Below are 15,039 nucleotides of genomic sequence, written 5' to 3' on the forward strand. Positions count from 1 at the left end.
GCAAACAAGGTCATCCATGCCTTAAAAGGCAAGGACAATGTTCTCTATTTCTGTGTTAAGGCACCTCCTAGTAGCTTGCTGTCAGACACACTTTGTGTTAGTTCCCCATTAAACAAAGTTATCACAGTTCCAGTCTATAAATGCCAAAATGTGCTGGATTATTCAACTTGTGCAGGGACCCTGAGGAAGCCCAATCCCGTACAGAGCATTTGGCTCTTCATTTTACAGAAGCAGCCAATGGAATGGAGCCTCTCCTATTCAGCATTTGCCCCACATAATTCTTCCCTTGCTTTCCAGGGTCCACTTCTTATATTTGAACTTCTCTCTTACCTCCCACAGCAACTTATACTGAGTTGGGCTGGGCTGGGCACCCATTCATTTATTCATTCATTAAACCCCACAGGGCACAACAAATAGTTGTTAAGCCACACTGCTTCTTTGCTGCTTTAGAACTATAGTTTTGTTATTTAAATGAAATTGCACCTTATCTTCCCAGGGATGTTGTAAATTTCTTGAGTACTTGTACTTCTACCTCATTCCTGTCTCCTGCAGTGCCACACTTGAGTCTTCCTTGATGCAGTCTATGTTTTTATTATTATGCTCTGCAAACTGCTCTGGAAAAATGGGTCTGAACTCTAGGAATTAGGTAAAGTTTTCTCCTTGACTTTTCATTTTTTTTTAATGGTGGTTGTTAGGAGAAAACAGCATGCAACACTCAGCAATTACTAAGGCATTTTCCCAGTATAATACAATTTCAAATAAAAACCTAACAAAGCCCATGTCAAGAATTAGAAACTTACTCATAAACAGTTGTCCATCCATTTTCGTTACTTTTGGTAGCCAGAAGCCCTGTGTTTCCTGGATAGGTCATTAAGGCCAGATTATAGCCTTGGGCTGACACTCTTTTCAGGACTCCATTGCTGCTTATAGTCAGCCAGTATACTTGTCCACCAGGCACCACAAGCCATAGGGGCATTCCGCCTGCATCACGGCGAATGTGCACTGAATTGCCATTGCTGCTGGTAATTGCGCCCAAGTCACCTTCAGAATTGTAGGTGAAGTTATAAACATAGTCTCTTGTTATCAAGTTCAGGGTGTGTAGGTGGGTTCCATTTACAGTGAACTGGTACAGTTCCTGATCAGCGGGTGAAGCAATCTCATAAAGGTTCATGTCATTCAGGCGGGCTTGGTTCCTGCTGATGGTACGAATTCGAACATTTCCGAGGTCTGCCACATAGAGGGTACCATCAGGCGACACTGCTAAGGAGGAAGGGGCTTTCATCTTTGCATCTTTGGCATAGCCACCATCACCTGTGGGAGAAATACTTGATTTTAACAATTGGCATCATAAGCATTTACATGAACATACCACAGACATAAAGCTCTGTGCATCAAGAATCATTTTAAAGGAAACAATCAGTGAACCAACATTCTCTGTATTCCCTCCCTGAAAAATATGAAGCCTATTATTCCTATTATTCAAAAGATTGTAATTCTTGAATCAATACCACTGCAGATGAACAGTAAGATCTAATTATCTCAGTTACACCAATTTTGTGAAATCCTCAATCCTGCTGTTCAGAATCTATTGTATTGTAAGATACAAGAACTGCAAATAATGATAGCCACACAAAATTTGGCTGGAAATCTGTGAGAGTTATGCCTGTCAGTGCTTTCAGGATCTGTTTCAGGACTTTCCAGTCCTACTGTGCCTAGATGCCCTTTCTTCTGTTAATTCCCATTGTCACACTGTTAAAGTACACTAAGTCTATAAGTGCAACAATGATTCAGAACATCAAATTTGATATCTGGAATAAACATTAGATTTGCTTTGACTGAAAGATACAAATTAGCAAAATATCTATAAAACTAATTGTCCAAGAGAACATTGGAAATATTGATCAAAAGTCATATTGACTGAATTGCTCACTCCTGACTCCTCTGGCCTAAGGAAAGGCAAAGGTTAAGAGAACCATTCGGGCCTGGATGAGCAGTTTAATAGCACTGCGTGTAGTATGGAGGCATTTCCAGATCCCAGCAATAATTGTATCTGTAGACATTAAGAGGACTGTTTGCCATCTGAGATATCCACTACATGTTTTGGGGAGAAGGCTCTTTTTTTTTTTTCCAATTTTGATTAGAAGAAAACTTCACTATGGGTTATTGAGAAAGTCTTAGCTTTTTAAAAAGCAATGTATCTAGCAGACCAATGTCCTGAGAACTCTCCATTGCCAGATTTAATTTTGCTCATCTATCCCAAAGACAGTCTGTTCTTAGTCCCTTTGAGTCTCAAATAGCACATGCTTTTAATCTGAATACCAACCACTTATGGGGAAGTATTTTTTTCCTCAGCTAAACCAGTAAATGTGTGTTTTGCCTAGTTTTCCTTTCTCTAAAGTACAAATATTTAATAATATCATGATCTTTCATTTGTATAGTGGTCTCAACTTTTTAAGAGTATAAACATTTTTATTACACTAGTTTTCCTCAGAATAGCAAGGTGATATAACTGAGACAATGCCATCTTTATTAAACAAATGAAGCAAATGAGTCATGAAGAGATCTTGCAGCTTTGCTAGGGTCACTCAGTGAGTCAGTTGTGAGAACAAGTAGGTGATCTGACTCCTAATCCATTGCTTTCTCCACTAGCTCATACCAATGTTTGCAAGTAACACTTTGCTTTTCCTTTTCCTTTTGACTTTACTGGGGCATGTTTGTCTTTTCAAAACAGAGAGGGGGAGCTGGTGAATTGCTAAAAAGGTCATACCTGAAAAACAGTCACAGTTTGGATCAATTTTGCAGTCACAGTCAGTGGGGGCACCAGCGATGACGGAGATCTCCCCATTGGTGGTTACTTGCTGAATGCGGTTTACTTTCCTCTCGTCTGTTTCAGCTATGAAGAGCAGCCCACTGTGGGAGACACTGATGGCCCTCGCTGACTCTAGAGTGGAGTGAATTGCTACCTTGCTGACCAGGAAATGATCGATGCCTGGCACCTGGCAGTGAATGGGGCGTCCTGCAATGATCCGCACGCGCCTGTTCTCAGAAATTTGCAGCACAATGTTGTTATCCAAGACATACAATGAATTGTCCATAGGATTTACTGCAAGGTCTGTTGGCCACTCTAATCGCACCTGTGAAAAGAACAGAGCACATACCATCAGGTTACCATATCTTTCCATGGACAGTTTTAGCTTGAAAAAAGAAAAAAAAATTGGTGTATTGTTTCCCCCGTCTTATGAATTTTAGCAACATTGGTGATGTCTCGGAAAGTGGAGGGCAGGGGGAGGATGGTTAATCACATGTTCTGGTAAACGTACTTATCATTTATGCCATTTACAAAATATGTAATTTTTTCCAATAATTTCAGAAGGATCATTTAGAGTAGAGGTTTTCAGAGTGTGTTCTCTGGACCAGCAGCAACAGTATTATCTGGGAACTTGTGAGAAATGCAAATTCTCAGGTCCCACCCTAGATCTATTGAATCAGAAACCCTGGAGGTGGGGACCCAAACATCTGTGTTTTGCCAAGGTGATTCTGAGGATCATTGCTGTAGGAATTCTGGTAGCTATGATACTCAAATCTCTCTCACTGTCCTGTAGATGTATAGGAGAGCAAAGTCATACAGGTTTCTGGGTGACAGAATGCCAGAGAAGCCAGATTTTACTCAATGAGCAACCTTTTGCAACAGGACCTGCTATTAGCATAGACCTAGCATCCACTTTGTGGAACACTCAGGTATAGTTAGTTCATCAGCTGTTGATTTAGAATCCTGGGGTATAGCACACTGCTTACTTAGCTTGACCTGGTTCACTCCATAGGTTCCCCTTTTTAGCAAAGAAACAGGTTGTTTTTTTCTTTCACGGAGTATTCGCTGAGTACCTTTCTCTGGGTTAAGCCTTGTGCTAAGCTTTGGGGCCTCAAAAATGACTACAACATGGCCTCTGTCCTCAAATGATTTGTGGTATAGTAGAGCCCTCAGAGGAACCATTAGACAATTACTCTCCATGTTATGAAAAGAAGGCAACAGAGAGGATAAGATAGCACTTCACCAGGACTAGGAGTCAGGAGGCAAGATATTCCCAGAGCAGGTGGTACCTAAGTAAGGTCTGAAATGAACAGTAGGAGAAGAATTGGGTGGAAGTTGAGGGGGGAGGGGCATCAGAGTTGAGGAAAATCTGGGTACTGGGAAAAGCATGGGTGAAAGTCCAGAGGTTAAAGACAGCATGGCCCATCCAGGTTACTAAAACTAATTCAGTAAGACTAATAATAGGCTGGGTGTGAGGGAGACCTGAGGGATGAGGCCAGGTGTTATGGACTAAATTGTGTCCTCCCCAACTTCATATGTTGAAGCCCTAACCCCCAGTGTGGCTGTATTTGTAGATAGGACCTTCAAAGAGGTAGTTTAGATTACATGAGATCATAAGGGTGGGGATCTAATCCAATAGGACTGATGTCTCTCCAATAAGAGGAAGAGATACCAGGAATGCTTACGCACAGAGGGATGACTATATGAGGACACAGCTAGAAAGCAGCCACCTGCAAGCCAAAGAGAGACACCTCAGAAGAAACTAAACTCACCAACACCTTGATCTTAGATTTCTAGCCTCCAGAAGTATGAGAAAATACATTTCTGTTGTTTAAGCCATTCAGTCTGTAGTATTTTGTATGGCTGCCCTAGCAGACTAATATATCAGGTGCTCTGGTTTGAATGTGTCCCCCAAATATCATGTATTGGAAACTTAATCCTCAAATTCATATGTTGATGGCATTTTGAGGTAGGGCCATATCCATCACCTCAAGCATTTATCATTTCTTTGTGTTAAGAACGTTTAAAATCCACTCTTGCAGCTACTTGAAAATATATAACAAATTGTTGTTTATTATAGTCACTCTATAATGCTCTAGAACACTAGAACTTAGTCTTCCTATTTAGTGGTATTTTTATATCCATTAAGCAACCTCTGGCTATCCCTATCCACCTTCCCAACCTCTAGTAACCACTATTCTACTTTCTACTTTTATGAGGTCAACCTTTTTAGCTTCCATATATGAGTGAGAACATGTGGTATTTATCTTTCTGTGCCTGGCTTATTTCACTTAACATATGGTTTGGATCTGTGTTCCTGCCCAAATATCATGTTCAGTTGTATTCCCCAGTGTTGGAAGTGGGTCCTGGTGGAAAGTGACTGGATCATGGGGGTGAAGTTCTTATGACTGATTTAGTACTGTCCCCCCTTGGTACTGTATAGTGAGTTCTCATGAGACGGGGTTGTTTAAAAGTGTGTAGCACCTTCCCCTTCTCTCTCTCTTCCTCCTGCTCTGGCCATGTGAGGTGCCAGCCTCCTTCACCTTGGCCATGATTGTAAGTTTCCTGAGGCCTCGCTAGAAGCCAAGCAGATGCCAGAATCATGCTTCCTGTACAGCCTGTGAAACCGTGAGCCAATGAAACCTCTTTTCTTTATAAATTACCCAGTCTCAGGTATTTCTTTATAGCAGTGTAAGAATGGATTAATACGGTGTCCTCCAAGCTCATTTATGTTGCCACAAATGACAATTTTGTTCTTTTTTGTTGCTAAGTAGTATTCCACAGTGTATATGTACCACATTTTCTTTATCCATTCATCTGTCGATAGACACTTAGGTTGAGTTCATGTCTTAGCTGTTGCAAATAGTGCAGCTATCTCTTTGACATACTGATTTCCTTTACTTTTCTGAATCATAACATAGTTCTATTTTTAATTTTTTGAGGAAACTCCATATTGTTTTCCATAATGGCTGTACTAATTTACATTTTCCTTTCTCTGCAACTCACCAGCATTTTTTTTTTTGTCATTCTGATAATAGCCATTCTAACTGGGGTGAGATGATATCTCATTGTGGTTTTGATTTGCATTTCTCTGTTTGAAAGATAATTAGGATTAGATAAGGTCATAAGGGTGGGGTCCCCATGATGGGACTGGTGGCTTTATAAGAAGAGGAAGACAAACTTGAGCTGGCATGTTTTTGTCCTCTTGCCATATGATGCCATTCCACCATGTTATGGTGCAGCAAAAAGGCCCTCACCAGCTGCCAGTGCCATGCTCTTGGACTTCCCAGCCTTCAGAACCAAGAGCTAAATAAATGTTTTTCTTCATAAATTACCCAGTCTGTGATATTCTGTTATAGCAACAAAAAACATTGGGTAATAGAGGGAAGCGCATGTCCAGTTTTGTTCTGATGACTGTGGGAAGCCACTGAAGGGCTTTAAGTAGGGGTGTGATACAGTCATATTTGGGTTCTAGACAGATCATCCTGGCTGCTGTCCAGACCATATTAGAGGAGGAGGCGAGATAGGAGAGGGCAGGCATTTAGGGGGCTCCTGCACAGGCCCAAGTTAGGGATTATGGTGCCTGAACTGGGATGGCAACAATGGGTATGGAGAAAAGCAGATGGATTTGAGACATGTTAAAGAGTTGGAAGCAAAAGGACTGGTGTGTGTGTGTGTGTGTGTGTGTGTGTGTTTGGTGTGCCTTGTGCCAAGAGATGTGCTAGGCACTGGAGACATGCAGGCTAGCCAAACATGGCTTCACCTTAGTTCCTTTCTAGACACAGGAGTTGATTCAATGCCTACCCTGACATCTCCTTGACAGTAACTATTTATCCCTGGGCGTTTCTCAGGGAACTGTGTTCCACACCATTCCCCACCCTACCACTCACTTGTTCTCTATTTCTTTTCTTTTAGGCTAAAGGCAGAAAAAAAATCCCATTCATGGCCAAAATAGTAACAGTAATGCAGCCACTTTTCTTTTTTGCTTTGAGTGAAAGCCCACAGAGGGCTTTGTTTTCCTCGTGGAATCTGAAAGTCTGAAAACAAGGTATGAGCTGTCATTGCATTCTGTGGCCCACTACTTCCCCAGCTCAAAGAGGCTTACAAGCAATCAGTAATGAAGTGGATAAAGGTCAATTTGAGATAAGGCCCTTCTTCTAATTGTGTCTCATTAGGGAGGGCAACTGGTGATGTTGTGAAGAGGACAAAGGTTGTCTTTGACCTCCTCTACTGCACCATGTGGGGCTCTTTGCCCATGTCTCTGAGTCTCTCACATACATCCAGCAGCCTCATTCTGTTTCTATGTTTCTGTGTGCCTTCCACCTCTATCCACATAGACTGGCCTTCTCTGGTCAGTACCAGATGCCTCTGTGCAGCTAGGAATTTGAGTGCTAATGGGGTATAAAGCTGAGCTTGTGTTAAGCATGTTCTACAGAGCCTTTCAGACTGAGGCCATCGGATAAACATTAAACACCAGCCTTAACAGCTCCCAGAGCAGTTTGCGGTGATGTGTTCCTCAGCACGTCTGTCTGAGGCCTTTGCATGTCAGTGCCCTGCCACTGAGAGGGAGAGTGAAAGCCTGCTGCTTTGGAGGGCGCTGACTCCTCCTCCACTGTGTGCCCCTGCCTTGGACCTCTATACACTATCATGCTTGTCCAGAAGCTGTCTGTGTGCACTGGTCCTACGGAGCATAGTCCCCCAGGAAATTAGCTGGGGCTGGCTGAGGAAGAGGAAATGAATTCATTTCCGTACAACACTCCCATTTTGATTGAGTCTCAAGTCAGTGACCCAGAAAAAACAAACCTGGCAGAAATGACGTTCTAATTATCCCCACTCTGGGAGCCGAGGCCAGGGCAGAGGCTGGGGATAGCACACACCTGGCAGAAGCCAGAGAAGAAGCATGTTTCAGATTCTGCTTTTAGCTATCAAGGCTGCCTCTGAGATAAAGGCTGGTAGTTGGGAAATAAGCTGTTAAATTCTCCAACTCACCCAACCAGATTTAAACCAATACGACTGGTGTCATGTTTATTATATTTAATTTTGCCTCAAAAATACACCAGCTATTTTGTCTGTTTGTTTTCTTTTCCATGGAATAAGTCACCCTCTGGCATCTTCCTGTGACTAAAGTGCCCTTTGTGCTTCTGAGCCGTTTTCTATACAAACTACACAGATTCCCTTTAATTCCCATTTGAGTTGGCCGGGCAGCTTGTCTACGCAATCTCCGCAGATGAAAGACGTGTGGCTACTTAGTAGTTGAGAGTCTGCCTTTTCAGAAGCTGGACCTCTTCACCTCTCGTAGCTTGTCAGTTCCTTTTATGTCCTTCTCATGTTAAATACTCCTATTGCCAGGTAAGTTTTCAAGGAACTGGTGCCTTATGCTCACACAACAGAAATACTGTATTTACTACCAAGACATTTTCATAACATACAGCTTAATATAAGGAATGGAGTCTTTGAGCTGATTCTGACAGTTAGAATTAGTATCTACTAGTTGCAGAGAGACCCTAGAATTATATGACACTAAGGTGGGGCTAAGGTTGGCCCCCAATTGCTGCTACCATTTGTCCAAATGATTTCTTGGGGTAAATAAACACTTCTTCTTTGGGGGGGTGGGAACAGAGATTGAAGAGCAGCAGCAAAGCTCTGTAAACTCTGCCTAGTGATCCAACCTACAGGCAAACTATTTGGCCTCATTTGTGGTGGTTGCCACACCTTGTAAAAATACATTAATTTGTTTGAAATGTCAAAATGCATTTAAGCTAAACTAGCATTAAAGGTCACTTGTGTAGCCGCCAGCTGGTGGAATGTGCCTATCTCCCAGCAACCTTCCCTGAGAAATAACCCTGAGCATAAAGGAGCTCTTGGTCAGGATGTCAACCTTTGACAGCGTTACGTCTTCCTCTGCTAATTGAAAACTTGCCTTGAAGGGAGTTGACTCTCAGGTCAACCAGTCCCATGATTGGTTTAGAGATCCAGCTAATTTTGACCTAAGTAGCAATTTATAAAGCAGCAGAATCCTATAGGGAGAAATCCATGTTTAAAAGCAATATCTAAATATAATCCCTTGGTTAGACTAAACTAGAAAATGTCTAAATTATGTATAAGCCTAATCCCATACTGTATGCTCAAACCACCATTTGTATACTTGGGCTCCCTCTAACAGTTTGAGTCCTGGTTCCCACCCTTATTAGTACGTAACCCTTGGCAAATGAGGTATATTCTATGAGTCTCTGGTTTCCTCATCTGTAACAAAACAAGGAGGCTAGTGATAGTATATCTACTTGTAAAGTTATTGTGTGGATTAAATGAGATAATGGTGTAAGTTGCTTAGCCCAGTGCCTGGCATATAGTAAGGGATAGCAAGTGGTATTAATAGTAATAACAGTTTTATAGTCATAGACCTTTAGAGCTAGGAGGAACCTGGCCCAGTTACCATTCAATGTAGCTCCTTTTCAACTGTGTTTCCCAGACTTCAATTGTCCCTGTGCCACCTTTATAAGTTTTGCCTCACCCCTACATCACCTGCACTATTATTGACTTAATATTTTGCTTTAAATTGACTTCTAAAATGTGAATAGGTGCTGCCCCTTCCTTTGAACTGTTATGTAATCAATAACACATGAAATTACAGGCCCAGTCATCTGAGCCATTAATAGAAGTGACTACTGTTCACTGAATGCCTGCTGGGTGTCAGGTACTTCATATGGTTTACCACTTGATATAAAAATTACCTGAGAAAAACTATTAACATCTCCACTTTCAGATATGTGCTTTTAGCCCCTATGCCATCTGATTCGTCATTCAGAAGAGTGGACGTGTTTCTTCATTCTTGTCTCACCAAATGTGGCCTCCCCTTATCCCCTTTTGAATCAACCTAAAGGTTGCTCTCTTTGGCTGTGAAGGTCAAGACTTTTTATGAGTTGAGTGATTTATCTTTTTCTTTGTCATCTACTATCTTTCAGTTCAATGCTTTATGAGTTTCGACCACGTGCCAGGCACTATGTTATAAAGGTAAACAAACAGATTTCTGCTCTTGATTAGTTCAAGGCAGATACAGAAATAGATAATTTAACATAGTGTGGTTAAGTGTCATGAGTGCCATGATAGGTGTATGCCCAGAATGACAGGGAAACACAATGGAGGGAGTTTGGGGCAAGATTCCTAGAAGAGAAATGTAAACTTAATTTTGAAGGATGAAGCAAAGGTATTGAGAAAAAGCAAGGTGGGAAGGGTGATCTTGGCAGAGGGAAAAGAATGAACAAAAGTACAGAAGCATGAAATCATATGAGAGTGAAGGAACTAACTGCTGTCTGGGATTTCTTAGGCATAAAATAAGGTAGGTGGTAGTGGCGAATGAGTTCTAAATGTTTGCTAGGACTAGGTCCAGGTTCCTCCACTGAGGCTCTATTGTCAGGTGGTGCCAGTCCTGTGCATTGTAGGATGTTTAGCAGCATCCCTGACTTTTACACACTAGGTGCCAGTAGCACCTTACCCCCAGTTGTGGCAACCGAAAATATCTCCAGACATTGCAAAATGTCCCTTGAGGGGCAAAAATGTCTCTTGCTGAGAATCACTGGATTAAGTCATGGAGAGCGGTATATGCTGATAGCTTTAGACTTAAACTGTGTGTGTTGAGGAGTCTCCACTTTAAAGTGGAGAGCTGACATGGTCAGATTAGTATTTTAGAAAGATTACTTAGGCTGCATTTTGGGGGACAGGCCGGAAGGAGACCAGACTAGATGCAGGATAACCAATTTGGAGGACAGCCATTCGTTGGTACATTCATCCCTTAATATATCCTTTTATCCAACCATCTGACAGATATCTGGGTCCTGATCCAGAAAGACATAGTCCCTGCCTTCATGGAACTTGGAGTCTGGGACACTGCTTCTCATACTTTTTTGATTTACTCATCCATTTGAGAATCTGATGAAGGCTATGTACTCTCTCCCTAGAAAAAGGCTTCAATGCACTAGAACGAAGTAGTTAGGACCTCAGGCTCACGAGTTAAGATTTCCGGAGTTGAAAATTCCATCTGTGTCATTTGCTATCCCTGTGACCTTGGCACAAATCAGTTAACCTATCTGAGCTTCTGTTTCCTCATTTACAAATTGAATATAGTAACGCTATCTTTTCAAAAATTATTATTGGAATTAGATAGGAAAAAACACATAGACCATCTAGCACAGTGCTTGGTACATTAAAAGAGCTTTGTAGAGGCTAGCTATTTTTGAAAATTATGGAACATGTGTGTATTTGTGCTGGTCCCTGTCTATTGTTCTGTTCCCTGGCTAGTTCATAAACTCTTCAGTTTAATCATATAGTCATGCTTTCAAGGTTTCTCTTGATTCTATGTCACCAGTCATTTCCTCCTTGTTTATCTGTTCCATTCCTTGAGAATCTTTCTAAGCTATATGTCCTCCAAGAAATATTTGGCTGGTATTGGGATATATTATCTCATATATATCTGTCAGCCAATTTCATGGCTAATATTTTAGCTTATTACTTGAACTCCCCACGGTTAATTGTAACAGTGCTCTTCGTACAACTCCAACTACAGAAAACACTACCTTAATTGATTTCCTTTCTTCTGTCAATAAATGTCTATTTATCTCATGTTAGGTACCATGCTAGGCACTAAGGAGCCAACTTCAGTCGGGATAGACTGGATTCCTCCCCTCATAATGTTTACAGTCTTTTGCTGACTTCATTTCCTTCATCTTCCAGTATGTACGAGGGGTTGTTAGTGGCATACAGCAGCAGACTATTTCTGTTCCAGTTTATTCATTTTAAGAAGTTAACATTTATGGAAGTGCCTCAAAAACATATCACGACTGTTACTATATTTTACAATTGTCACCAAGTGCTAATAATTTCTTTTCCCAAAGTTCAAGTGTGCTGCAGAAACCAGTTGTTTCCCAAAAGGTCCTGCCTTCCCATTTCAAACACGACACTTCTAATCTCCCTCCTTTACTACATTGGGAGTCTTGTGGCTCATTTAAAAAATGACTCTGTTTGATTTTGATCTGTGAGTCCTCTTCAGTAGGAATTTCCGGGAAGCGTATGATTATCTCTTCTGTAGTATGCCAGCCCTGGGGAAGATACAGTGACAGGACTGAGTGCTCTCTGCCAGGTGTTATGCCAGCTCCATGTTAGATTTTTCCGCACTTCTAAAAGCTGACAACTCCAGATTGTTAGCATCACTTTTTGTCAGTTTTCAAATGGCCTTCTCATTTCTTGACACTGATACTCTCTGAGCTTCTTCAAATTTATAAAAGAGGGAAAAAGCCATCTGGAGAAAGTTTGGTTTTTTGCACTTGGAAAGCATGATGACACCTTTAAGAGTGATGGCCTTTATTGATCTTGCTTTTAAAAAGTGGAAATTATTAGAAGATGAAATATGCCAAGATTACATGGCCTTGTCAACAGGGCAAATTATTTCCCATTATCTTAGATACACACTCTTGTGTCTCTCTGCATAACGGCTGGAGAGTTTGAAGAACCTCTCAACCTTTGGTCAAATGCATTGGCATGGTCTGTTTCCATGGCTTCCCAATTAGAATAACTGATACTTAAGTTGCATTGTTCATTGCAAATGAATAGCTAGGATCAATCTGATCAAGAGTAACAATTTGGCTGATCTTGAGAATTATTCTACTGCAGAGGATATAGATTAAATTGCATCTCTCCCAATGTTCCTAAAACATTTTGGAAGTGGGGAAAACAAAGCAAAGCCAAACCAAACCAAACAAAGCAAAACTTCCAAAGTAGTCCTAGTATATTTCATCTTCTAATAATTTCCACTTTTTTCAGGCAAGATCAATAAGGGCCATCACTCTTTTAGGTGTCATCATGTTTTCTAACTGTAGAAAACCAAGCTTTATCTAGATGGATTTTCTCTCCTATTTATAAATTTGAAGAAGCTCAGACAATATCAGGGTCAAAACAAAATGTTAAATTTGTGGTTCCTAAAATTCCTGTGGCAGAGACTGCTGGTTCTAGGCCTATTCTTACATTCACTCTTTCCTCCTGATTATACTCCCAGTTTTTTTGTTTATTTGTTTGTTTGTTTGTTTGAGACAGAGTCTTGCTCTGTCGCCCAGGCTGGCGTGCAGTGGCATGATCTAAGCTCACTGCAACCTCTGCCTCCCAGGTTCAAGCAATTCTACTGCCTCAGCCTCCTGAGTAGCTGGGACTACAGGTATGCACCACCACGACTAGCTATTGTTTTATTTGTATTTGTATTTGTATTTGTAGTAGAGATGGGGTTTCGCCATGTTGGCCAGACTGGTCTTGAACTCCTGACCTCAGGTGATCCACCCACCTCGGCCTCCCAAAGTGCTGGGATTACAGGCATGAGCCACCACACCCAGCCAACTCTGTTTTTGAATCTGAGCACATTGCTGTTTAGAACAGAAGACATTCCAGCCTTATTTGCAATTATCTGTAGTCATGTGAAGTTCCAGGCAATAATATGTAAGAGGAAGTGTGGAAGCACCCACACTTACAAATAGATACTTAAAAAGGCTGCTTAAGGAGAGCTGACCCAACTGGAAGGAAGCTCTTCCTGCCCTTTCTTCCATTCTGCAATGTGGATATACCAGTGAGAGTTCTAGCAGATGTCATGGACCACGAGGTGGCCTTGAAAATGGAAGTTATGTGTTAGAGTGGCAAGGCAAAAATACAGAAACCTGGAACCCAGATGACACTGCGGAGCTGCCATCTCAGCCCTAAACCACACATCTAGCCTGGCTGCTCTCTTGCTTACATCACTGTCATGTTAGGGTTTTCTGTTATTCTTGGTTGAATCTAATCACAGGGAAGACAGTGCTCTGTTAGGCTTTGGTCTTGACTGGAGTTACTCACTACAACATTACATTCAAACTGGTCTAACAGATTTCTAGTTTTACATCTCTGGATGAATCACCTATGATTGGAAAATTAAATTAAACTAAATTGAAATAAATTAAGTCTGAAAGAGACTGATGCATGTAGCAAAGTCCACTAGGGCAGCCCTTTGTTAAGAGGATGACTAATTGCTTAAACCTAGTGATTAACCTCAAGCATTCTTGAATACCTAGGGCTCCATCTTTGGGTACTTCAAGCTCTTCCAGTTCCATGACTCCTTCATTTAGATCCAGTACTTCTCTCTTATTCTAAAATACTTGTTTGTCTTCCTATGTTCTCTACCAGGCCTATGAGTTTTCGACGGCAAAGATGAGAACTCTTTTATTTTTGTTTTCCCAGTATCTGGCATTAAGTTGGCAAACGTTTGTTGAACGAAAACATTAGTGCTTCATTGACAGTAACGTTTTCAGTCCATGAAAGCATTTTAAAAAATTATAACATGCAAATAGGCTCTAAGAAAAACTATTTCTCATCAACATATTTGTGTCAGTAAATCTGGGTTTCCAGAGACCCACTGAGGTTAGTGTAAATTGCCATAAATAACTCAATTTTAAGAAATGCATTTCCCACTGCCTCCATGTTTTAACTTTTCTGAAGTGAAGATGTATCTTATAGTCAATATGTAGGTTTGATGGTACATTTCTCCCCATTACCCAAAGATATCGAATTGATGTTATGTCTTATAGTCCACGATGTCTTAGAATTTAGGAAATATGGTATTTCCATTTTGGTCTGGGGAGTCTGGGAATCCCCAAGGCTCTTTCAGAAAGTCTATGAGGTCAAAACTATTTTTCAAATAATATTATGTGCATTTTGTACTTTATCATGTGTGTACAGTGGGGCTTTCCAGAGGCTACCTCAGGCTAGTGTATCTTCAGTTTAAAAAAATTCACACTTTTATTTTCTAATAAGATAAATATTCATATGATAAAACCAACAAAAGAATAGCTCGTTGGGGCCCCCAACAATTTTTAGAAATGCAAAGGGTTCCTGAGACCAAAATGCTTGAGAATGGTTATCCTAGAGGAAAGAAACAGTGAAAGACACCACTCTATTATATAAGGGTTTCCTTGAAGCTCATTAACAAGAAAGCATGTATCCCTCCTAAGATAGTTCCTGGGGCCATAAGTCCTGTCCAAAAGCACACCGAAGGGGTGGCTGAAAATCTTCACTTCCTCTAGAGACCCAATGCCTGATGGGTACCATAAAAGTTTGTTCTTACAGGCTGCCTCAGAACAATCAGCACATACACACTCTCTCTGAGTCTGCTGTGTAATTGCCACTACCTCATCTTAATAACAGGCATAATTGCTCTGAGTTTC

The 15,039-nt window shown here is 41.1% G+C and overlaps 1 protein-coding gene across 2 annotated transcripts in view; it reads right to left on the minus strand.

Moving 5' to 3' along the window:
• Positions 1–15,039, minus strand: part of TENM1 (teneurin transmembrane protein 1) — a 498,370-nt gene that overhangs the window by 42,077 nt on the left and 441,254 nt on the right. For both annotated transcript variants that reach the window (XM_063659976.1, XM_054472526.2), the window contains 2 exons: positions 2,768–3,134; positions 801–1,311 (listed from right to left, as the gene is read on the minus strand). In XM_063659976.1, coding sequence (XP_063516046.1) covers positions 801–1,311; positions 2,768–3,134 — 878 coding nt within the window. The remainder of the gene's footprint in view (positions 1–800; positions 1,312–2,767; positions 3,135–15,039) is intronic.

This window comes from Pongo pygmaeus, chromosome X (genome assembly GCF_028885625.2).
Source record: "Pongo pygmaeus isolate AG05252 chromosome X, NHGRI_mPonPyg2-v2.0_pri, whole genome shotgun sequence".
NCBI classification, from domain to species: domain Eukaryota; kingdom Metazoa; phylum Chordata; class Mammalia; order Primates; family Hominidae; genus Pongo; species Pongo pygmaeus.